General features: G+C 39.6%; 3 protein-coding genes across 3 annotated transcripts; 2 read left to right on the forward strand and 1 right to left on the reverse strand.

Moving 5' to 3' along the window:
• The first annotated feature begins 484 nt into the window (after positions 1 to 484).
• On the forward strand, positions 485 to 12,210 carry rad54l2 (RAD54 like 2). Its single transcript, XM_074680310.1, has 22 exons — positions 485 to 634; positions 1,808 to 2,007; positions 2,210 to 2,507; positions 2,598 to 2,734; positions 2,817 to 2,957; positions 3,058 to 3,290; positions 3,377 to 3,559; positions 3,652 to 3,785; positions 3,870 to 4,066; positions 4,179 to 4,521; positions 4,604 to 4,781; positions 4,866 to 5,096; positions 5,283 to 5,401; positions 5,749 to 5,867; positions 6,269 to 6,368; positions 6,448 to 6,653; positions 6,770 to 6,939; positions 7,063 to 7,259; positions 7,619 to 7,803; positions 7,931 to 8,020; positions 8,110 to 8,202; positions 8,706 to 12,210. The coding sequence occupies exons 2-22, from the start codon at positions 1,860 to 1,862 to the stop codon at positions 9,734 to 9,736; spliced, it is 4,533 nt and encodes a 1,510-aa protein (XP_074536411.1). The 5' UTR covers positions 485 to 634; positions 1,808 to 1,859; the 3' UTR covers positions 9,737 to 12,210.
• A 134-nt stretch (positions 12,211 to 12,344) lies between these two features.
• cyb561d2 (cytochrome b561 family, member D2) lies at positions 12,345 to 14,488 on the reverse strand. The gene is made up of 4 exons (XM_074680341.1): positions 14,444 to 14,488; positions 14,079 to 14,241; positions 13,948 to 13,985; positions 12,345 to 13,764 (listed from the first exon to the last, which is right to left on the reverse strand). Exons 2-4 carry the CDS (start codon positions 14,209 to 14,211, stop codon positions 13,261 to 13,263), a joined length of 675 nt encoding a protein of 224 aa, XP_074536442.1. The 5' UTR covers positions 14,212 to 14,241; positions 14,444 to 14,488; the 3' UTR covers positions 12,345 to 13,260.
• A 3,232-nt stretch (positions 14,489 to 17,720) lies between these two features.
• Positions 17,721 to 24,057, forward strand: rassf1 (Ras association domain family member 1). The gene is made up of 7 exons (XM_074675822.1): positions 17,721 to 17,831; positions 19,323 to 19,825; positions 20,889 to 21,013; positions 22,283 to 22,387; positions 22,520 to 22,808; positions 22,888 to 23,003; positions 23,094 to 24,057. Exons 2-7 carry the CDS (start codon positions 19,468 to 19,470, stop codon positions 23,241 to 23,243), a joined length of 1,143 nt encoding a protein of 380 aa, XP_074531923.1. The 5' UTR covers positions 17,721 to 17,831; positions 19,323 to 19,467; the 3' UTR covers positions 23,244 to 24,057.
• Positions 24,058 to 24,866: the final 809 nt, after the last annotated feature.

Below are 24,866 nucleotides of genomic sequence, written 5' to 3' on the forward strand. Positions count from 1 at the left end.
AAATACTTTTTTGTTGATTTCCTTTTTCATATGTGAAAACATTACATATGTGTTTATCATCTTTATCTATGATATGCTTTACATTTAAAATATATGCCCATTAATAAGATCAAGACAAAACACAAGTACTATTTCTTACCTCAAACTATTTAGATCAACTCCCAGTTAGATGCTGGCCACACCTTCCCTCTTGATGCCAAGCATTTTTCATTATTATTATTATTTTATGGTCTCCTTTCAAAGAATTGTATTAAAAACATTTGATTTTGCAATTAAAATCACTGGGATGTCTCCTTAAGTTATTTCAATCTACTCATCATCACATTTTCACCAAACCTGAATTCAGAAGAATAAGCATCAGCAGTAGCAGTAGTAGTAGTTTTAGTAGTAGTATATTATTGGTAGAAGTAGTAGTTGTATCTCTTAGAATTATGCTATATAGCGTTGGTGGGTGTTTCATTCCCGGAACCTTAGTTGGAGTACCCGATACGGGGACGGTATTCATGGTGACACTGAGAAAATTAGAAATTACCAACGTTTATCTGTTCAATTACTCAGTTACTGTCCAATTTATCGATTGATCGTTGTATGAACAGGGAAGCACCTGGAAGTGTACAGTGTACCCGCTGACGAGGTAAGCACCAACCACCTGGTCAGAGTTTAATTGTAATGTCTAACCTAGCCGATGGTGTTAGCCTTGTTGTAACACAGGCTAGCATTAGCTGCGTGAACGTTACACCTACACAATGTAAGATTGTTATCTTGCCATAAAAGCAGATAAAAACAGTAAATCCGGAAGAAAAAACGTATCTTCTTTCAGCCAGAGTTAACACCAGCGATTCCTCTGTGCCGCCTCCAATCGACAATAAACAATTCAACAAATTTCCTGGTTTTAGCGTTTGTATTTGCGTTTTTGGTCGTATAATTAGCGAGCATTTTGGTCTTCTCCCTCTCCCTGAGAATCAATGGTTCTGACTCGTCTCTACTTAAGTTGCACCTGTGATACTCTACAGATGGTGCTGGGTGTTAATGGTGCCTCATAATAATAACAATGTGACAGTAGATAAGCTACGGGGTAGCTTTACGCGTCTTGCTAGCTGCCTCCATCCTTGGCTCGATGGCAGAACGCTGTATCGGGTACGTCATGTACAAAGCAAACTTTCAGTTTAAAACTCATGATTATGATCTTCCCAGTAAAACATTCTTTGACAACTGTGTTTAAAGGTGTCTAGTATTCAGTGTTTTATGTGTAATGTAAACAAACAGCTTAATGGAAAACGTCTAATTTGGTTACACCAGAAAATTTACTGTTATTTACACCAAACATTTCTATCATGATAAATCGGGCCTGCAGTCTGAAACTCGCCACGTTTATTTTTTTTATGCATATGATAATCAGATGCTGAGGTATAAAGAGGAAGGTGAACCGTCCTACCGAGAAAAGTGTTGTTAAACAGGACCAATTTGGACTAACCTGTTATTAATGCTGACAGTTTTGCAGATTTGCTGATGTCTATTTCTTAAAGTTCAGAACGGTTAAAATAGGATTTCAGTCTTTTTTTCCCAACAAATTAGAGCCTATGTTTCAAGGTGTGTCATGAATAGGCAATTGCGTAACATTTTATTCAAATTTAACTAGAGTAAGATTGTGATAAGTTCTTTGCAAGGTCAAGTTTATGCAAAGGCCAGACCATCATCAGTGGGCAAACAGACATTTGCATGTTACAAATTTGATATTGTTGCTCTTTCGCAAAGTTTTAATTAAGTGGTCTACAAAAAGTTGAATCATGGTGTTTTATCATGCCAGGGCTCCTGATGAAGGTGTGCAGGTAATACTGATCAAGCCTTTCTAAGACGCCATGTCTGAAGAGGCATTGTCAGAGAGTGACCTGGAGCCCAGCCTCAACAGTGAAGATGAGGATTTGGAAAACGAAGAAGAGGATGACAACGAAGACATGGAGGAAGATGAGGATGAAAATGATGGAGATGATGAAGACGAAAGTGTTGGTGAGCAACGTCTGACTTCTCTTTCATACTCCCAGTTCTATTGTGTTTGAAAACAGTGTTCCTTTACAAACAGTTTAAAATGAAGCTGTGCTTCTCTAGTGTCTAATGATAGAATGACTTGACATGTAATAGTACATTTGAATAAAGAAATAAACACTTGTCATATGATAACTACTCCTAAACACTCTCTACTCTTCTTAAGAACGACCTGCAAGTGCCCAGAGCAAAGCAGAAACAACCCAGGATGGCCAGGACTCCACCTCAGCTACCTCTAATGAGCCATCCTCGGAACCTCCATCCCGCCCGTCTTCTAGGCCTTCCTCCAGACCTGCTTCTCGCTCTCAACCTCCTAGCAGTCCGGAAAAGTCAAGTCAAAGCAAGAAACCCTCCAGCAAAACAAAGAAGCAAAAAGCCTCTAAATCAACCAAATCCTCAAAGTCTTCAAAAGGCTCCAAACCTCCTAAGCCTTCTAAACCTGCACACATGAGAAAAAATATCAGGTATATTTATTTGTTTGATACGTTCTTTCAGGCGATGACACAAATCACCTAATAGTTTGTAAGAAACAGAACCTTTTTCTCATGTTACAGAAAGCTGCTCAAAGATGATCAGCTGGAGGCGGGGACCAAAGCAGCTCAACAGGAGGAGATGGAGAGACGGAAACGTCTGGAACAGCAGAGGAAAGACTTCCCTACACCTGCCCCCGCTATCCCAGATGCTCAGCTAGGTAACTGATTATCTCTGAAGCTCTTTCTCTTCATATTTAAGTTTGACGTTAGTGTAAGAATTGTTTACATTTTCTCCAATAGTGGACACTGCCTCACTTTTGGGAGAGGTGTCTCACTTGGTCCCGGCTCTCCTGGGCAAGCAGGATGTGATCTGTCTGGACAGTAGCGGTGAGGAAAATGAAGAAGAGAAACCTATGCTGCCTGCACTTGCTATTGGAGATGGTTAGTTGTATTTTAAGTCCACTAAACTCTGTTTGTGAAATATCAGCACACTCTCTCACACACACATTTAAAAAAAAAAAAATTTCCCATGATGACGCAGATGTAATTGAGCTCAGCTCTGGGGATGAAGACGCCCTGCAGATAAGCAGTGAGTCTGCTGACGAGGATGCTGATGGCACCCCTGGCACAGAGGAGAGCAGCGGGGCGCACATCAATGACACCCTAAATCTGCCTGATGCCCAGGGACGTGTGCTGGTTAATATCAATCACCCTGCAGAGGAGAAAGACATTTACCTTGCACCACAGTTGGCCAAGGCTGTCAAACCTCACCAGGTATGCATGCCATTGCATTCTCTTATATCCACAGAATTGAAACAGCCCACCGTGTTTGCTCACAAAGGTTTACCTCTGCTTCAAAGATCGGAGGAATCCGGTTTCTCTATGATAACCTTATTGAGTCTCTGGACCGGTATAAGACTAGCAGTGGCTTTGGCTGCATCCTGGCTCACAGCATGGGGCTAGGAAAGACTCTCCAGGTGATTTCCTTCATTGACATCCTACTGAGGAATACGGAGGCTCACACTGTGCTGGCTATTGTTCCTGTAAGTAGGATAAGTGTAAACGTACAAACACTGATACTTTTCTAAGCAGTGATTTCATTTTGAATGTCTAAATCATTTATTTTTCATAAAAGGTGAACACACTTCAGAACTGGCTGTCAGAGTTCAACCTCTGGCTTCCACCCCAAGAATCACTTCCCCCAGACGCTGACCCCGCTCTTCTCACTGGCCGTTCATTTAAAGTTCATATCCTCAACGACGAGCACAAGTATGTAACTTGCTGTTTTGGTGTTAACGTTAAGTCATTTTTGCCAAACATTTGAGCCTATAATGGTCACTGTATGACCCACAGAACGACCTTAGCCAGGGCTAAGGTGGTAGAGGATTGGTCCAGGGATGGAGGGGTGCTGCTTATGGGTTATGAGATGTATCGCCTGCTTTCCATGAAGAAAAGCTTTGTGATGGGCAAGAAGAGGAAATCAAAGAAGCCTGCGGGACCAATCATCATTGACCTGGATGAAGAGGATAGACAGCAGGAACTCATGAAAGGTCAGCAAATATATTTATTTTTTATAAAAGCAAAAAAGTGAGCATATGGAGTAAAAAGGAAAAAAAAACGCATTTTATTACTCAAATTCTCCTCTATATTTTTTTTTCTCAGGTATTGAAAGGTCCATAGCCCGGCCCGGCCCAGACGTGGTTATATGTGACGAGGGTCATCGAATCAAGAACTACCATGCCAGCACATCACAGGCCTTGAAGAACATCCGTTCCAGACGTAGAGTCGTTCTCACAGGGTATCCCCTGCAGAACAATCTCATCGAATACTGGTGCATGGTCGACTTTGTAAGGCCAGACTTTTTAGGCACACGGCAGGAGTTCAGCAACATGTTTGAGCGGCCCATTCTGAATGGACAGTGTGTCGACAGCACACCTCAAGATGTACGTTTGATGCGCTACCGGAGCCACGTGCTACACAGCCTGCTGGAGGGGTTTGTCCAGAGGTAAACTCCTCCGTCAGCGTAGTGATAAGAGATTGGACTGCTAAGCTGGTGCTTATTTGTCTTTGTCTTTTCTTGTTTACAGGCGAGGTCATGATGTGCTGCGAGACCAGCTTCCAACAAAGCAGGAGCATGTGATCTTGGTGCGGCTTTCTCCCATTCAGAGGGCTCTTTATACTGAGTTTATGAAGCGATTTCGTGAAGCAGGGAACACTGGCTGGCTCGGTCTCAACCCACTCAAAGCCTTCTGTGTCTGCTGCAAGGTGAGACGTTTTCCCTGCTGAATGTCCGGCCAAACAATCTTCTGTGAGGCATTTTTAAAATCCTAATTCCTCTGATTCTTCCAGATCTGGAATCACCCAGACGTCCTCTTTGAGGCCCTGGAGAAGGAGAACCAGGCCAACGAACAGGACCTAGACCTGGATGATATTACTTCAGCTAGTAACCCTCGCTGCACAGTACCCAGTGCTGGCCTGAAAGCTAAAGTTGCTGACTCCAGTAACAGCAAAGTCAACAATGTTTTGCCCCCACTCAATTCCTCACAGGAAAAAGCCAATCAAGTCATCACATATGAATGGGTACGCCATGTCAACAGTCCATGGAGAGCCATTTTCACTTTTAAAATTGATGTAATACTATTATGATTATAAATAGATTTTCTCCATTAATGAGTAATCCTTGTTGTTGAGTCTATTATGAGTTTTTCTGTACTTTTTGCACTGCATTTCTATTCACCTCTCTGTTCTTCCTCTGATATGTCTCAGGCGAAGGACATAATGACAAACTACCAAACAGGAGTTTTGGAGAACTCAGCCAAAATGGTTTTGCTTTTCCATTTGATTGATGAGAGTGTGAAAAGACGAGACAAGATTTTGGTCTTTAGGTAAGTCCTCTGCTCCGTTGTACATTGCATTACACACAAATCCAGCATTAAGCAGCTTACAGAAGAGGTAGGGCGACTTTGCATCTCACCTAATTAATCTGATTTATTTGAAGCTTTCTGAGCATTTCACAAACTCTTGGAATTAATATTTCAATCCTCCTTCATCTTTTCTTTTCCGGGTTAAGTCTGGATGCTTGAGTTTTAGAGTTGAGGAAAAAATGCTGGCATGTTGTTTGAAGCTACACAAAATGAAGTCTATTTTAATCCTCCTGAGCCTTATTTATTTCTAGGGGAGCACACTCGCGTCCCTTATTTCTTATCACATATTTGTCCTGTTTATTCCTCAGTCAAAGCTTGTCCACACTGTCAGTTATTGAGGACTTCTTATCAAAGAGACCCCTACCACCAGGCATTGCCTCTTCTGACGCCCAGAGCCAAAACTGGGTTCGCAACCTCAATTACTACAGTGAGTCATCCAATCTGTGCTCTCTTCCTCCTCTAAACGCAGCACCTTTTCAGAAAGAGTAGTCATCACACCGAAAACTCTGAGCTGTGATGGGATTTATTGATTTTTTTCTAAAGTGTAATTTCTCAAACTTTCCTATTTGATCATTTTCCCAAGTTCCAGATGTGGTCTGGAAACAAGTTATGGAGAAATTTGTAATTTGTTAAGGATGCTAAAAACTTTTACCCTAATGTATCGTGTTAGTGCTGAATCTGCCAAAGAGGTGTTCATTGATGGTCATTGAACTGACCTTTTACATAAAAAAATGCAGCTTTTGTGTGTTATGGATGAGAAATTGTATAATGATTCCTTTGTTGTGCTTCAGTAACTCTGTGTTAAAATTTTATCTTTGTCTGTTTAAGGGCTGGATGGGAGCACATCTGCCTCAGAGAGGGAGCGACTTATCAACCAGTTTAATGACCCAGAAAACAGTGCTACATGGGTCTTCCTGTTGTCAACAAGGTATGCGTGTCTGTTCCTCTCAAAAACACATGAAGACTCTGACAGGAATTGTAGTATCAATATGATGTGTTCCTTTCAGAGCTGGCTGTCTGGGGGTGAATCTGATAGGGGCTAACCGTGTCGTTGTGTTCGATGCCTCCTGGAACCCATGTCATGATGCTCAAGCAGTGTGCAGGGTGTACCGCTACGGTCAGAAGAAACCCTGCTACATTTACAGACTTGTTTGTGATTTCACCTTGGAGAAAAAGATCTATGACAGACAGGTGTCCAAACAGGGAATGTCTGGTAAGGGTTTCTCACATGAACCATCGTTTAAACATCATCATAGCTGTAAAACTTCTCTTACATTTACCTGAATGAGATCCAGACAAAAAAAAGCGTGTGTTTGTGTGTTTTTTAAGACCGTGTGGTTGATGACCTGAACCCGGTGCTGAACTTCACTCGGAAAGAAGTGGAGTCACTGCTGCATTTTGTCGAAGAAGAACACGAAAAAATCTCTCTGCCTCCACAGGGAGACTTAGAAACAGTTATATTTCAAGCCTGTCAGCTTTACCCACACCTCATCACCAAGGTACAGCGGAAGGAAAAACATAACTCATGAGGCCTACATTTCTATACTGGCTTAATGTTTCAAAATTAGTTTTGTACATTTATAAGAAAAATAAATAGGAAAAATCTCCTTTTGTCTCATTAGCAACCTTTCCATCATGAGTCCTTGTTGGTGGACCGCAAGGAATCCAAACTGACCAAGGCAGAGAAGAGAGCAGCCAAGAAGAGCTATGAGGATGAGAAACGGGCGTCTGTGCCCTACTCTCGCCCGTCCTATGCCCCCTATTACCCAACCAGTGACCAGGCGCTCACAAACATACCAGCATTTAACCAGCGTGGCTGGTAAGTTTCACACTACCTGGTTTGGTTTACATTTGCTTAAGGTAAGGGCTGGCTGAAGGTAGTACCTGTTCTCAGGTAAAACTTTTTTACTTGCTACAAATATATAGTAACAGTTTTCCAACATACTGTTATGCAGGCTAGTGTAGTAAACATTTTTATCTGTCTAAATGTAGCTGCGATCCATTAAAAAAATGGTTGTTTTACTTGAAAGGGTTGCCTCCAAACTAAGAATCACCGTCAGATTCAATGGCTTGTTTGGATGGTATTTCCACAGTTTCTCCTCTCTTTCTACTACATTTCTGAAAGTCAAGACATGACTGTCAACGTTATGCAAGTGAGCATTTTCTTGTTTTTTTTAGGCGTCCCATGGTGCGGCCCGATGACAAGCCTGTGGCAAGTGTCAGGCCCATCCAGTCAACCCCAATCCCCATGATGCCTCGCCAGGTTGGCATGGGCATGGCTGGCTCCAGCTCTGCAGGCAGCCTGCCTGTCAACTTCCTGCAGAAAGCTGGAGTTTATGTGCAGAGAATCGTCACCACCACCGGTAATGCAGAACTACAAAGGCTTGTCTCACTGAAAATTCCCTCCCATCTGTGAATTGCATTATATTACATTTCCGACTGATGCAAGAAAATGAACTTGATCTCTGACCATTTTGTCTTCCTCCACAGATATTGTGATCCCAGGCGCTAACAGCTCGACAGATGTCCAAGCTCGAATCAGTGCAGGAGAGAGCATCCATGTTATCAGAGGATCCAAAGGTATCAACAGCAACAGCAAAACAACTGTTTGAACCATGAAAAGCATTTTAAGTGACTTTCTCCATCTTTTAATGTTTTCTCTAACACAGGTACTTACATCAGAACCAATGATGGAAGAATATTTGCTATTCGATCTGGAAAGATCAGCAGGCCACCACCTGGGGTCTCTGCAGCCTCAAGAGGTACAAGTCCCCTTCATTTCTGCTTCTTGATAAATTGTTCAGCCTTATAAAAAAAGCTCTCAAATCTCAGAGTTTGAGGCTGAGTTTACATTTGCAACCAAAAAAAAGTGGCTGGAGTTTTTGAGAATGTTGGGTGGATGATTCTATCAATTATACGCCATCAATCTGTGTACAAGGAGATGGAGTTTTTTCTTGACATGTGAAAAAAACACAATGCTTCCATTTCAACTGCACAGATTATCTGGTTTGATCAATATGTTATTTCTGGTAGAGCCATACCAAGTATGGTATATCCTCTAAACTCCTTTTAAAATTTATCCAGGATGAGGCACATTAGGAAAGCATTCCAATTATTTGTTTATTTATTTGTGTCTAACAGCAAATGTACACAAAATACATAATCAAGTACACTATTTTAAGCCAGTAGTGACATTTCAAAGATGAATTATTCCAAGGCAGAGTCAATGACCTGACATTTCATGGCTGTGTTTTCTCCTCCGCAGACTCACAGGGCTCTCTGATGCATCCTGTCAGTAATGGCTGTTCCTCACCTTCGGATCAACAGCAGCTTTCACCTAACGGGGAGCAGCGGTCCTCCTCTCCCCTGAGCTCAGAGATTCTCAGAGAGCTGAGCCGCTACACTTCATCTACAGGTGACACCACCGCCACCACCGCCGCCGGCATCAGGAATGAATTGTCCTCACCTTCAGACATGTCAGCTGCTCTGACGGGGGACAGAGGCAGCTCCCAAAACAGTCAGACTGGTGACATCAGCAGGCAGCTAGGTGACGACCTCCTTGGCTCTGATTTGGAGATGCGCGGCAGCAAACGCAGGATTACTGACAATCAGGGAAACACACAAACAGGAGGCAAACGCACCTCTGCTGCAACACGTTTTCCTGCACTGTCCATGGGCTCCAGTGGGCTCAGTTTCCCACCAGTGGGTTTGAACTCTTCTTCATTACTGGGGAACTTAGGGCACATGGGTCATCCTCTCCTGATGGGTGGCAGCAGTGGATCATCATTCCTTCAGACACCAGGACAAACACTGGCAGACTTACAGACCATGTTCCCCTCTGCAGGCTCAGACCTGCTCAGACAGTCCACCACAGGAAACGGACACCTCCCCAACTCCTCCTCTTCTTCCCTCCCTACCGTTTTCTCTTCTGCCTCCACCACTATACCCATGTCATCATCCCCATCAGCAGCAACCTCTTCCTCCATGGGGTCTGGTTCTCTGCCTCCGTACTTGATGAACCCCAACATGGCAGGTCTGCTTACATCAGCCTTCCCTCTCAACTACAGTCAGTCTCTGCTCCCTGAGCCCAGGATGTTCCCCTCCCCTCTCCTCTCAGGGTCAGGGGGATTCCAGGGGCCCAACTCCAGCTCCACCACATCAAGTTTCCTCTCCCATTTCAACAATCCAACCTCCAGCCTGCTGGGGGCAGCTCTGACCCAGTCAGACCGGCATCAGAGCATGGAGAACGGCGGCAGTAGCTCTGATGACGATGTCATTGAGGTGACGGGACAGTAGAGAAGCCAGTATCAATCACAGTTTTATTTAAGATAACTACAGCAGAATATTAGGGATGGGAATGGTTAAATGTTTGTCAATGAACTAATTCTGTTAGAGAATCTAAAACTGACCACAAATTGATGATTGATGGCTTTAAAGCACATTAGACTCAAAATACGAGAATCAGTTATTATGACATGATTTTACATGTTAAAAAAAGTGTTCAGAACCTATTTATTTTTTATTTTGGACACAAATTTAAGTTAACATTTGAATTAATTTTTATCTCTCTCCAAAGTGAAACAAACTGCATTCCCATTCCTAATGGTCTCACTTGGACAAATTCACACAAACACACACAGACAGACATCAGTGTGTACCATATTATAACCACAAAGTCAGAGCAACAAAAATCCTTATGCTGAATATCCCTGACTTCATCAGTGGGAACATCAGCACTGTGGGAACAGACCTTTGACGTACAGGGGACCAGGATTAGGAGGGTTTCTGAGCACAGCCTCTGTGACACTTGTATCAAGACCTTTCTGTGCTGTGGAATCCTCTGAGTTCAGAAGGAAAAAACGTCTTTGATGAAGTGCTTTGTGATCGTTTGTCAAATGACATATTTCTGTGAAAAAGGTGAGTTCAAACCAAAATTTTAGTTGCTGTTACACCTTCTGGAGATTCAGTCATTCGTACCTTCAGCACAGTTCCATTTTCTGGCTTACAAAACTGGAAAGTTATAAACCCCAACAAAAAGTAACAGCAGCTACAGAAAGTGTTGTTAATATTTGTAAGATACAATTCTTCAAAGCATACCTTTAACAGAAATTTAGGCTTTCTGAGCATATTTTAGTCCTTAGAGATTTGATAGACATTGTAGCATCCCCTGTTGAGATAATACTACGTGTCATACTATGAACCCAACATGTTGATACTTTGTAAATAGCTCTCATTATCATTGTTTATAATGCAAGTCAATACTGTGCAGTGTGTAGACTTTGGTTGTAGGGCAATGGTTCATTATAACAGTGACTACCATGATGATACATATGCCCCTGCATTGATGCCGGGGAGTTTGTGTTTAACTTTTTATTTTTAGTTTCAAACTTAAATGAATGTACTCTCATGTTAGCTTTGGACAACACAGAGACTGAGACATGGATTTGGACTGTGTTCTTTGATTTTAGCCTTAAATATAACACAAAGGGGTCTTGAGTCTTAGCATTTATCTTTAGTACATCCTTCTTATTGATGATGGAAGAGCTGTGAGCATTTAGACATTAAACTTAAAACACAAGTGTGGGGGGTGAATCAGCAAAAGGAGCTCCAAGCTGTTTTCTGTTGCTCGCTCATTAACCGAAGCTTTTCATTTATGTTCTTTTTTTTTTATTTCAATGTCCCCACAACCTGTTGATAACTAACCCCTCAGTCAACCTACAGGCAGTTTCCTCTGGGTTCCTTTCAGCACACGTGATCTAAACTGTAGAAAACATTACATTCATGCAGCTTGAGCATACAACACCTTAAGTTGATGTAGCCACAAACCATATAAAACTTTACAACAACCTGTGACTGCATCAGAGCCAGGTCAAGGAGTATGGTTGCCTTACTGAGCTGACAGTACCTTTGTGCGGTAGCTTTACACACAGGTGCTTCTTTTAAAGCAGTGCACATGTTGGTATCTCCTGTCAGAAGTCTCAGTCAGTGTAGGTCTGTGGCACTTTAGGAAGTTTAGGTCTTTGCTGTTCTCTGTAGCCTTGTGTTTCTGTGTTGTGATGACACCTCAAGGTATGTAGATATTAGGAAATTCCCTCTTCCTCTGTTGATAAAATAGGCTAGACGCAGTGCTAGTTAGCCTTTAGAAAACACTGGAGAACCTGAAACAACAGGTCATTCCCTATAAAGTTACATTTTTTGTAGAGAAGTTTTCCTCGTGGGGACCTTTTTCTTCCCACCATCCTGAGTACTGTTTATGTTTTATTTGGTTTTATTGCTACTGGCTCCTGCCCTGTTGTTCTGGATGCTTCATTTCCACCATCAAGGAACCTCAGCATGTCTTGGAAAATTGTGACAAGTTTTAGACTTGAAGTTGGGTCTGTCACTGAAAAAGAATCATATCAGCCTGTGAATTGTGTGCCGTACATCATGAAGACGCCATGTCTATATTCTCAGTCTCTGAACACATTGGGAAACACTTTGCGTTTAAATTTTCAGAATCATGAACTTGTCAAGCAAAACCTGTCTGTCATTTTCTCGTCAGTAAATTCCCTTTTTTATGTTTCATTTAATTTTTCCTTTTTTAAAAATGTGTTTTATAACTTCTTATTGGTGTTAACCCACCCGGCATTCGTTTCCCTTGTTACAATGTAGTGTCTGAAATTTATTTATTTATGATGGAAAATATATTGCTTTTTGTAAGTACATTTTTTAACCTTTGTTCACTTTGACCCATTGATGGCTGATCCAGTAAGACTTTTGACATGCAGCCTAAATTGGAGCAGAACATGACCGTGTTATCAATGTTATTTTAACAATAAAACACTCTTCTATTGCAGTGTGAATCTTCTACAAATACTTTTAATTTAAAACATGTATTTAGAATAAATTGCATCTTATTGATTGAGCAAGTAATCAAAGGCAGCATCAATAGTCAAAGGCAGGAGGATGTGAAACCCAAACTACAGCAATTATATAATACTGGAAGAAAGAGGAAAGATTTTAGAAGTATTGAGGTCAACAAAGTTGCATAAGGTGATCAGAAGAATTGGCTCTTTGGATGTGCTTCATGCACAATACAGCTGATACTGTTCAACATTTCAGAGCTGTTGTAGCTGGCTGGCTGGCAACAAGCTAGCTTACCCTTGGCTAGGTTGTTTCAGCTCAAACAGGAAAGTGCAAATAGGCACCTTAGGAAAAATTAAAAAATATATATATATATCCAAAACTACACAATTCAATGAAATAATAATAAATACTTCCAGCAGTGGCTTTACACCCCTTAATCTCTTTAAAACTTTGACATAATTTATCTAGATATAGTGTATTATCCTTTTCCTTTTTTCAAGAATCTGGCCCTTAGATGCTCTTTTCAAAGCAAATGTTTTGTTTTTACAGCTTTTTTACAGCTATCTTTCCAATGAGTTTTTCCTCAAGCTTTAAGTGCACCAACATCGACTTAAGACAACAAACAAGAGCTGAGGGTGAATGGAAGGACATCAATTTTGCACATTTTTGGTCATAAACTTCACTAGCATTGCTGTAACAAAATAAAATCAGAAACTACAAAAGGTCTAATGTAATGACATGCATGGGTAATTGTTATATAAACCTGACCAGATCACTGTAAAGATAAAAAAAGTGGCCTCAGTTGTACTTAATGTAGCCAATGTATAGTTTAAAAAAGGACAATGAAAGGAGAGTATTTCAGTATTTTGATACAGTGAGAGTTCATGAAATGTTAAGTCTTTTCAAGTCAGTCAGTTACATCTTCACTTGATAAAAATTAGACCTTGCATTCAGTGAATGTTTTGTTTCTTCTATCAGGACTGTAGCCGTTTTTTAGCCATGTAGGCACGAGTGACCTGGTTCATCATAACAAGTGCAGTGACTGCAGGGCACAGAGCTGACAGGTACCAGGTGTATCCAAGCACAGACGTGGTGAACCATGTCGAGCAAAGACCCAGGAGCACGCTGGCACTACCCAGCAAGTATGTGACGAGTCCTGATGCTGCATGGTAGCGTTTGAGTTTGGCAAGTGACCAGCCTTTGGCCAGGGAGTGGTAGATGAGAGGCACAGCTGCCAGAGACTGAAGTACCACCACACACACAGTGAGCAGACCCAGGAAACCGTGCCACGAGGTGAAGTGGGGTTTACCATTCAGGTGTTTGTTGTAAAAGATTGCTGCAAGACCCAGGACTGCAGAGGACACACAGAGGCACTGCAAGATCCAGTGAACACGGCCTTTGACCTTATGTGAAAACCTTTTCATGGGGGAGCCATGAGGTGAGAATAGGAGTATGGCTTCTGTCATGAAGAAGGAGAACTGTTGGAAAAGGAGAGAAAATGAAGAGGGCTGTCATTGTACAATAGTGAAGCCACCAAGAAAAAAGGCCAGCTGTTACTTTCTGTAAGCATGCCTATTGATTGACTGCAAACTGGAAGATTTATTCAACTTTCAATGTGACTGGATGTTTAATAAAACCAAATAAATAAATAAAAGGCTTACTGCCAATGTCATCATGAAAGGGTGCCAGGAAAACAGACCTTGAGCAAATGAAACACAGTAGTTGAAATTAATAAAATGTAAACCATACAAGACCAGAGTCGTGACGCCCTTTGAACTGTGGTAGCACTTACTTGAACCAGGTCTGGACAGAAGTGTAATGAACACCGTGAAAAAGATGCAGATCAGGTGCGTGAGGCCTGCAGCTGCTGTTCGGGTAAACCCGTAGATCCGCGGCTCAGAGTCACTGTCTTTAGTGTGAACCATGTTTAAACTGATCTATGTGGATCTGAATGGCTAAAACATACAACAAACCCTCACTGGTCACCTCAAGTGAACTTCAAGTTTCAACCACACAACACCGGAAATGTCAAACGTGGCCGTTTTTTCTTTCTGCAAGTTAAGTGTTTTAAAGGTGGGCAACAACAGTATACCCGGAGACTATTTTACTAAGTTTGACTCAAAAATAATGTCAATGTTTTTCATGAATTGATTTTACCTCTCTGACAGGAAAGTCATGAGCCGCTCTGTTACGAAAATCTTGAACTTCCTTTTTGTTTTTTCAAAATAAAGCACCATCATAAAAAAGACTTCAACCAGAACCAAACACTGCTCGTTAATGTATTAATGAGAAAATGAATAAAAATATTTGGCAATTAGGGGGTTTAATACGCTTCAACAAGTTTACACTTTTGGATCCACAATATGAAAAACCTTCACGGGATATCACCAAACCAAATCATTTCAACATGCCAGTATTAAAGAGCCTAACAAGCGTTGTTACCCTTTTATTGTTCAGGGACAGGAGACGGGTTGTATCTTTGAGTTAAAAAATAAATAAATAAATAAATAAATAAATAAATAAATGAATAAATAAATAAATAAATAAATAAATAAATAAATAAACACCACTAAATAGACTTATTTGAATCAGTTTTAAAACTTTTTATTGTAACTTTTACTTTGACACAACCGGATATTGTCTTGGCTTGGTTTTCGTACACTTAGTAATTCTAGTAGATGACGTGGACATTTCATAGAAACATTTCCCACTAACCATTAAAAATATAAATCTATAAAACTTATGAAATCGACAAATGCAATAGAGCTTCTAAATCAAATACAAAATCATAATTTAATTGACCCTTGACCATGAAATAAATAGATGCATTTTATTTTATTATTTTTATCATCATTATTATTATTATTATTATTATTATTATTATTATTATTATTATTATTATTATTATTTTCTTATTTATTTATTTGTTGACATTCACTGTTCTGTGTAATATTTGTTTAATGTCACTTTTCCTACTCAACCGAATGTACACAATGTGACTGGATATGAACTGTTATGTGCCTCACAGTTTGTAACTAAAATTATATTAATAAAGAAATTGATTAAAAAAAACACAAACACACAAAAAAAACAGCTTTACTCTTCAAAGTAGTACAACCCCCCCTCCCCCGCCATACTACCATGAAGTTTTTCTAATTATTATTATATTTAAATCTCAAACTAGTCCAGTCAGTTTGCTGTTGACATGTGCTCCAGTGACTCACAAACCCCTTGGCAGGTGAATTCACATTCCAGTAAGACCCATTTTCATAGTATGTGGACACTCACCAGTCAGCTGACCACTGGTTATCGTGCTCCAATTACTCTCTAATAAGCCTGTGACTGGGCAGGCTTCCACACACTGAGCATGCAGACAGCAAGCACAGATTGTTCATTCAGGAAATCTGTCCCTCCCTTTTCTCTCTCTATCTATCTCTCTCTGTCTAACACGCACAGCTACTCATTAAGATTGTATTCTTATTTATTTTTTGCTCTGTGGAGATAGACCTGTAAAATCTTTCTCTACAGATTCTGGCTCTTTTTGTAGCACAGAAATTAGGCCTATTTAAAATGTCTACACACTGGATGCTTTTATATTTAAACATTTTTCATTTATATAGTGGTTTCTTCCAAAGAAAATTAAAACAATATGTTGTGGGTTTTTTTTTCATGAAGTAACCATTGATCATCAGTTGTGATAATTCAATTAGTTAGTTATCCACACAACCAAAGGTCCCATATCCCAGTGTGCAATAATTATTTCAATAACAGGGCTCGGACATCTGCAAAGACATCTGCAAAGACAAACTATTCACTATAAACAAGGGGCCTATACAGTGTGTATAGACAACACTGGAGCTGGGTTCTTGCTTGGCTTTGGACAAAACTTTTTATTCTGTACCTTTGTACAATTTTTGAAACAGGGTCAAACATGTAATGTACTTTATTAAAATTGATTTTCTACCCTTCCACTGTTACTATACTCTGTCAAATTCAATCAGCATGTTTAATTAAACAAAGAGCTTAGGTACTTTTTAGGCTAAGAACCAAAGTATTCTGTTTTTACTAGTATAATACTTGTGTGTATTCTACATTGTCATTATGAAATCTTCTTAATTTTTGTCAACAAAGTCTGAAAGGCTGAAGTAATAGAGAAGTGGTTTTAATCCATAGGGTATTGCTATGTGCATGTCTAATAAAGTGAGAGGAGCTCTTTGTCTCCGCCCTGCCCTAAAGCCGGGAGGCACTGTCCCAAATGAATGATTTCCAAATGGCCTTTATTTAAACATTGAACAGGCTGCTCATTCAAACTGATGCATTGGCCATCAGAATGAAAAGGACTCTCTCTCTGTCAGATTGATCAATAGTATCATTCATTTTGTATTTTGGAAAATACTAATCCTCTTTTCATAAACCCTAAAATTTGGAAAATAAAAATCAGATTTTTGCCATATTAGACAATTAAATATTGAATATTCTTATTTTGGATTGATCATCCAATTCACCTCGAAGCCAGATACCAAATAGGTCCCCTTAAGTGTAACTGTGGTGAGGGGCAGCCAAATGTAAATCTACTTGCACTCCACAGACTGTAGACTTTAAGGTTGAAAAGCAGCCTAATGATACAAGTTAATTTGACCCCAAACTCCTTTCATTTTATTGTCTAGTCTTTCCAATTGCTTTTCAGAAATTTAGAATCATAAACTAAATCAAATACCCTAAAAAAATACAGATTTTGACAAAAGGAAAAAAATGACTTGAACATGAGCATGACCATTTAAGATTGCAACTGATTAATAATAATAATAATAATAATAATAATAATAATAATAATAATAATAATAATAATACTAATAATAATAATAAATTATTATTATTATTATTATTATTATTATTATTATTATTATTATTATTAATAATAATAATAATAATAATAATAATAATAATAATAATAATAATAATAATACTATAAAAATGAAAATTGTCAGTTACCATTATAGTTATTAACTAATGTAGAAAGGAAATATCCTGCTGGGGGTATTGTTTGGTAATCAACTTGAAAGTATTGACAAAGTAAATTAGGCTACATCATTACGTTCAAGTGTACGCAAGAGTCTAAAGGCTTTTTACCTACGTTGTACACATAAATTAATTAGTTTTTCGTTAATGTAGCCTCCTTTTTTTCACTCACTGACTTTTAGACAGGTTGTGTTTTTTTCCCCTCTCCTTTTATTTTCAAATTTGACAAATTTCAAGTATTGACGGTATGAGTAATGCAACTTTTGGAATCAAAAGTTTAGCCTGTCTTGCTTCAACCACTTCTACAGGTGCCCCTTCAGTGGCAGTGGGGATTCCTCTTTTGGTGCCTCCCTCAGGATGCTCGAAAACACACAGGATTAAACGGTAATCCCACATTCACTATGTGCATGCGCAACCCAAAGTGCGCGACTGCTGCGAGGGACAATTCTCTGTCAATGCGAACTACGACCTGTCTTTTATTCTCCGAAACCGTTTCTACCTTAAGTGCCGGTGAGGATTCAACAAGGTAAGATTTGCTTTTTTCCGCTCACGGTTTGTGGGTCAGTGTGGATATTTTCGGGTGTCACGTTCAATTGAGATTGTCGTCCCGTGTGAGACAGGATTAAACCGGGCTGTCCCGTTACAGGCTGAGCTGCTTCTGCAACAAATGACAAATAACAGAGCGATGTAAACTTCCCTTCATGAGATCACTTTGGATTTATGCAAAAATGATGATAAAGCTGCTAGATATGCATTGATGGCCCCTGTTACAATGTGTTCTTGTTGGTGCCCTGTGTGAATAATTGCGCCGTGTGGTGACCCAGTTGGCAGATAGAGCCCCGGGTTGTTCACATTCAAGTCACTATGTAGCTCCATGGGAAAACTAGAGAAACCAAGTTTCTAATGAACCTTATACGCGTCAAAAGCCTAAAATGAGTTTTATTGTCATTAAGTGTTGGTAGTTATGTCAGTAACTGCCTCAGATGTCAGTCACCTGTGGAAAATGCATTTTGACTCCTTCATTAAATGAAAGTATCAAAAATACTTTTTGAAAAACTGCATGTACAATTACTATAGTTTAGGCCTCACACTAAAGTTTACAATAGTTGGGGAAAATTCTTTAAATTAATTTTGGGATTTGTTTTTTTTTTTCTCATCAGAATGACTGTTCGCAGTATTCAGTGACAAAAATTAACATGTGAGCAGTACTCTTAACAATGATCTAAAATCAATTCTTCACAGCATCATATCTAGTAAAAATGATAAGGTAATTGTGTTAAACTACACTCCTAATTGAACGAATGAATAAACAAAATAAAAAATGTGTTCTTGGCTTGAAGGAATGTGGAAATAAAACCCAAATTCTGGAGTGCAATGTCAAACTGCCTCACATCAGCACCTGTAACAATTCTACCACAAAAATCATGTCAAGCTTTAAGGCAGTGGGATTTCTACTCCCATCTTGTGGTCAGAAGTGTTGGAATAGATGTTTTACAGTTTTAGGATTTAATGGATATCAGCCCACTTTTGTGTTTATGTTTTGGTGGAGGTTCTTCTGTGGCTGTAACATAGCGGTCACCTCTTGACCAGAAGCTTTGGGGTTTGATCCCAGCTCCTACAATCACATGTCAATGTCCTTGGCCAAGACACTGAACCCCAAAATGCTCCAGTTGTTGTCCTGCAGTGTGAGTGTGTATTAAAAGTGGGATTAACCGATACTGATGGTTAATGGACTAGGAAGGGGCCTAGAAGTAAGTCAATTTACCAAAATCTGCAATATGCAGTGTGTCAAACAGAAAAACAGTTTATGTGGTCACAGGATTAAAGACAACAGTTTGACCCACATTTATAATAATCCTGTGATTCATGCTATCAGATGCCAAAGGTTAATGTTTGTTTCCCTCTTTCTGAAGCTCATACCTCATAACAGCATGGGCATTGAATTTATTATAGGCATATGTTATGTTGTGTGAAATTAACCCATGCTTGTGCCTAATTTTTAATCGTCTCTTTCTAGACATTATTGGGCCACCTACCTGGAGGGAGACTGAATCAAACCATTGACCTGCTACTTTTTGACACTAAACTTTTCATGGTCCATCAGAGCTTGATCTCCCTATGGAAGATGTTAAGGTGAACAGGATATATCCTCTCCTGACTGGATGCACATTGGTGCAAACTCATGGACAGCAAAGGCTCAGATGAGATGTCAGCGTGCAAGTCACAGGATGTCTAAATGTGAGCTGATCGAGCTGAAGGACCTCAGTGTAAATGACTCCATCGAGCTGGCTGCTCCTGCAGCCCACAAAGCCCCCTTGCCTGTAAACGCTGCTCAGACGAGTCACTTCCATGTGGTCCGCCTGGTGGGAGACAGCGTCAGCATTGAGGCCCCACGTTGTGGCGCAGCAGAGGCAGGAGTGGGTCATGACTTCCAGCCCAACAGTTACACTCATATCACCTGGTGCGACCTGTGTGGAGAATTCATCTGGGGGCTCTATAAACAGAGTGTGCGATGTACCAGTGAGTACCCACAACTCGTGAACTCCTATGACGTTGCTTTGAGGATTGTTTGGTTTTTAATGCTGGTTTTTGAGGCATGAATATGATGTGTCAAATAATAGTCTATAAATTCTCAAAACTAAAGCCTAAATCAGCTCTGTGATATCCCGTCTTTTTAGTCAAGACTCAGAGAGCTGGTAAACTGGCTCATTTTTTTATTCTTACTTGGGTGCAGGATGCTTGTGTTATTTTTCCATTCGTGAGAAACATTATCAGAAAGTTAGTCCCAATCTGTAGGAAGCACTGGTAAGCTTTATGTTGGGACAGGGAGTTCCTGGGAATGTATTTGTCTTTCTCTCATTTAACTTCAAGAGGTTCTTTCCTAGATCAACAAAACTGGACCTCTGTTTCACATGTAAATTTTGCTTTTGTTCAAAAAAGTAATAACTAGAAAAGCACTCAGAGAGCGCAGACCTCCGCCAAGCATACTGTGACCCTTTAGTCCAACACTTTAGTCCTACTTTAATGTTATACTCCTTTTCAGCAGACTGTCTGCGACAATTTGGTGTTAGCTGAAGGTTTGTAGGATAATTTGTTACCTGACAGTGTTGAAAATCATGACCCAGTACATATTTCATATTCCAGATCTTAGTATCCAGAATTGCCAGAATCTGGATCGTACTTTTACATTTGCCAGAAATGATGGTGGCCTTGTCTTGTATTGTTTGAAAAGCAATCTGACCATTTATTGTGGAGTTATATACACATATGGTGTAAACAGCCCTATCTCACAATGATAAAAAATCCTCTAAAAAAATCCTTGATCCAGACGGTGATCCAGATCACCTCCAAAATGTAATCACTTCTTCCTTATCCCATTTTGAACATTTCCTGAAAAGTTCATCCAGAGGCTTGTTACTTTTTGAGTTACATTGTACATAGACAAACTCTCCCAAAAACATGACCTCCTTGCCAGAGGTAATAAATGACATTTTACTGATATATATATATACAAAACACAGGACATGACTTCAATCCATGATGAAAAGTTTTTAACTACCAAAAGTGAATTGTCTCCTTTCAGATTGCAGTTACACTTGTCACTACCGCTGCCTGCCATTCATCCAGCTGGACTGTGAGGCAAGTGGAAGTTTGTTAAATGATAAAGAAGATTTCTCTGTGGACTCCATCGAGACTGACACCAATGTGGTGAGGACCAGAGATACCAACACATGTCTTATCAATTGCACAGTTGTGCAGCAACATGTCTTCATTGAATTATTTCATGTGTAAAAGAGACACTTATTGCTCTGTAAGAAAAAAGGGACATCTTGATTGTGATTTCACCTTAGAAATGGGAAATAATCCCTGTTTAAAGGGAAGTTAAGTTTACTGAATACACAATACACACTCTGTTTATATAGTGTATGAGGGCAGGTCAAGGCAGATGGAGGCTAACAGATTGTCCACTAGTGTCTGCTTAGTATCAGTGAGCCATATGTCCTCAGAGATACAGCTTTTACTACCTCCTCATTGTCAAGGAATCTTTAGAGAAAGTAATTTAGGAGAGAGCTGGGGAGAGGGGGGCACTTAACACCTTCACAATAAAACAGCTGTCTTTATTTGAGAATCACAAAATCTGCAGCAGCCCAGGCTGGATGACCTGAATAGGTTAACAGATGTTTAAGGATTTCCTTCGTATTTTAAGTTCACATGATAACAACGTAAAGTCTCTCAGCAGGTCACATTGAAAAGTCTTTTCAAATGAAAAGCATTTTCTTTCATTTGAGATCATACACATAACAACTTTATCAGTGTCTTATGTTTTACAAAGTCACTGTTTTTTGTGTTTATTATTCAGAGACTATCAGAACAGATATTTGTATCATAAAATTATTCAAAAAGAAAAATCAGAACAGCTGTCTGTAGAGTAAATTATGCTTTATTGCATTTTAAAATAATTACTAGAATTCTTACTAAAAAGTTAGTACAAAAATGTCCACTTGTGATAATATGAGGATGGATCCCCCAGTGCGTGGGCGGAGTTTAACAAATCTTTGTGAGGTTTTATGGTCAGGGAGGAGCAAATGTAAATGCTGGGGTCAAAAGAGCTCTTCGTGTTATCAGATCTCCCCTGTCAAATGAGAGACCGAGAACAAATCTGGGAATTTCGTGAGAAACTTACCATCACTAGATTCTACAAAAAAATTGCCACTTTTTCTGACTTTGAACCCTGGAGATGACGATGGGAAGCATTGCTAGGAGCACAGTCTGGGATCAGGAGGACAGCAGCTCAGAGCAGGAACTATATTTTACAGCGTATACATCTTTTTTTAAGAAGGGCACAAAACCTGTGGTGAGGCTATAGCTCATTTAATCAACTAAATTAAATAATGCATTTAATCCCTAACTGCCACTTTCATCTTACTTTTTTCAATATGAGGCCTGTCTGCTGTGCTAATTTTTCACTTTTTCCAGGATGAACAGATCGATTGGGCCAAACAAGAGTTGTCTGTCAGTGATATCCAACACAAGGTTAAGGAGTACAATGCACAGATCAACAGTAACCTCTATATGGTGGTTGTAAGTGTTTAATCAAATATTATAATTATCTGAGATAAAAATTTGTTGTCTTTGTCTTTTTAGTGTACGAATCTATGATTGTTCTATGTTGTTCAAGACCAATCTAGTAATTCGGACCTGTCTCCCTTTCAGAATAAAGACGGGTCTTTCACTGGTTTTATCAAAGTCCACTTTCAGCTAGTCCGCCCCATCTCCCTCCCTCCACCTCAGAGCACAGGCTCAACACAGGAAGAGGATCATAGGAGCGGAAAGTTGAAAAGGCGGACTTCTTTCTACCTCCCCAAAGACACTGCCAAACACCTGCATATAAGCTCCCAGACACGCGTACGAGAAGTCATTGAGGCATTACTCAACAAGTTCACTGTGGTGGACAACCCAGCAAAGTTTGCTCTGTTTGAACGCACAGAGAGACAAAGTCAAGGTAGAATCCTGTATATTGTGTTGTATGTATGAGAAATCAAAATGTGCTAGTCTAAAGTGCTTCATTCGACTTCTTTCAGTGTACATGCGTAAACTATCTGATGAAGAATGCCCCCTCAACCTGCGCCTGTGTGCCGGCCCCAGTGAAAAAGCTTTGAGTCTGGTTTTGAAGGAGAATGAAACAGGAGAAGTAAATGTAAGTTTTACATTCACAGAACTTGTTTATGTGACAAAATTCCTACAGCATTAACCACTGATTAATATGTGAAATTGTTCTCCTTCACAGTGGGATGCATTTAGTTTTCCGGAGCTGTGTAACTTTCTACGAATCCTGCAGCGTGAGGAAGAGGAGCATGTGCGACAGATTGTGAAGCGCTATGCTCTAGCTAGAGAAATGATGAAGCGGGCCATGACAAAGATTACTACCCCTGGTTGACTTTTAGTCATTTGTGTTTGACCAGGAGTGTAAAAGGGAAGGAAGGGGCTCTGATACAGATGTTTTTCTTTTCTTTTTTTTTTTTTGAGGCAGGGATACATGTCACAATTGTTTAAAACTACCTAAGAGCTCAGCTTTACTAATTGTATAGAAGCTGCTATAACAGAATTGGATGGAAAAGAAGGATTATTTGGGACAGAGATTAATGCAGTTATCTGTGAAAAGCATGCTGCTTGTTAAAATATTAAAAGAGGTGTTATTATTAAGTTAAAGGGAAGGGTGTCAACACTAACTGCGGGCAAAGTTTCAGACTCTGCGGTAAATGTGTTTTGGAGTAATCCCAGGGTGCAATTGCAGATGGCTTTGAATGCTCTTTTTAAAACACCACACAGGAAGGACACAAGATTTGTTCAGTTTGTGATGTGACAGATCAGCACATCTTTATGAAAGAGTATAGAAAGGTTATAAACTTAAAGTTCTTCGTCTGTTCCTTGTTGCAGATGAGTTAATTGTTCCCTTTCCAAACTTCCTGGGTCAGATTTCATTCCAAAACATATTGCCATGTTTCATTATTTGTCCTTTTCAATAAACACGAATCATGATGACTTTGTAGCATGTCATCAGTGGAGGATGCTTCTGGAACACTAAATACTGAGCTGGGGCTGGGTGTAGAGGGTTTTTTTTTAAGACATCAATCTGATTAAAAGCTGGATATATGCTCAATATTCCCTCATAACACCCTTTTACTTCTTTGGTCATATATCAGGGAATACTTAGCTTATTTTTCAATTTTTAAAATGTTGGCACTTTAATGAACCTGTGAAATGATCTGACTAACTGAAATGTAGAATTATGTCTATGTTTTCATTATCTAATAAACTGATAAAAAATATTCAGCATTGTAATTGATGATATTGAGATTTTAGGTTTTACATACAGTCTGCGACACACTGATCCTGTAAACCTAGAGAAAGAGTTGACAATGTTGACACTTGCATTGCATTCAGGGTAAGAACCTCATTCAGGAAATGGGTATCTCTAGACCATGTAAACTGTGAAGACGTTCTACAAAACGTGTGACCTGGCAGTAGGGATTTACTGACACAAAATTGTGAAGGCTTCACATCAGAAAGACTCCATAAGAACAACTGTATTTCAGACCTCTGTCCAAGATAGGAAATCCTATATGTTCTGGATCTGTAATAAATTAAAACAATACTGGGGATCAATGCAAAAAACACAAGGAAATCACAGGGTTTGAGATCCCTAACTCACCTATAATTAGCACCACTTGGTAACACTTCTGATGTCCCTGCCGACAAGAAGAACAAGATTACGTTTGTTAAAGTGGCTATGAATGCTGTGATCAAATGCATGGCTCTATTATGGAAAAGCTCAAAGACTCAGTCTCCTTTTTTCTGGCCTAAAGAAGTTTCCACAAAGTAAGTCAGTAAAGTCAATAAGTAAATGATTGTTTTCTTTTATAACTTAAGCTATGATAAATATAGCTCTAATACTAACGTGACTAAAAAAATATAAGTACTATGAAGGATATCACAAGGTGACATCCCTACGAAGCAATATTTATCATAGATGAAGTTGATCATTTACTTTTACAACTTA

The sequence above is a fragment of the Halichoeres trimaculatus genome, unplaced genomic scaffold, assembly GCF_033239565.1.
Source record: "Halichoeres trimaculatus isolate MK-OKI-2021-1 unplaced genomic scaffold, fHalTri1.1 fHalTri1_scaffold_1, whole genome shotgun sequence".
Lineage (NCBI taxonomy): Eukaryota > Metazoa > Chordata > Actinopteri > Labriformes > Labridae > Halichoeres > Halichoeres trimaculatus.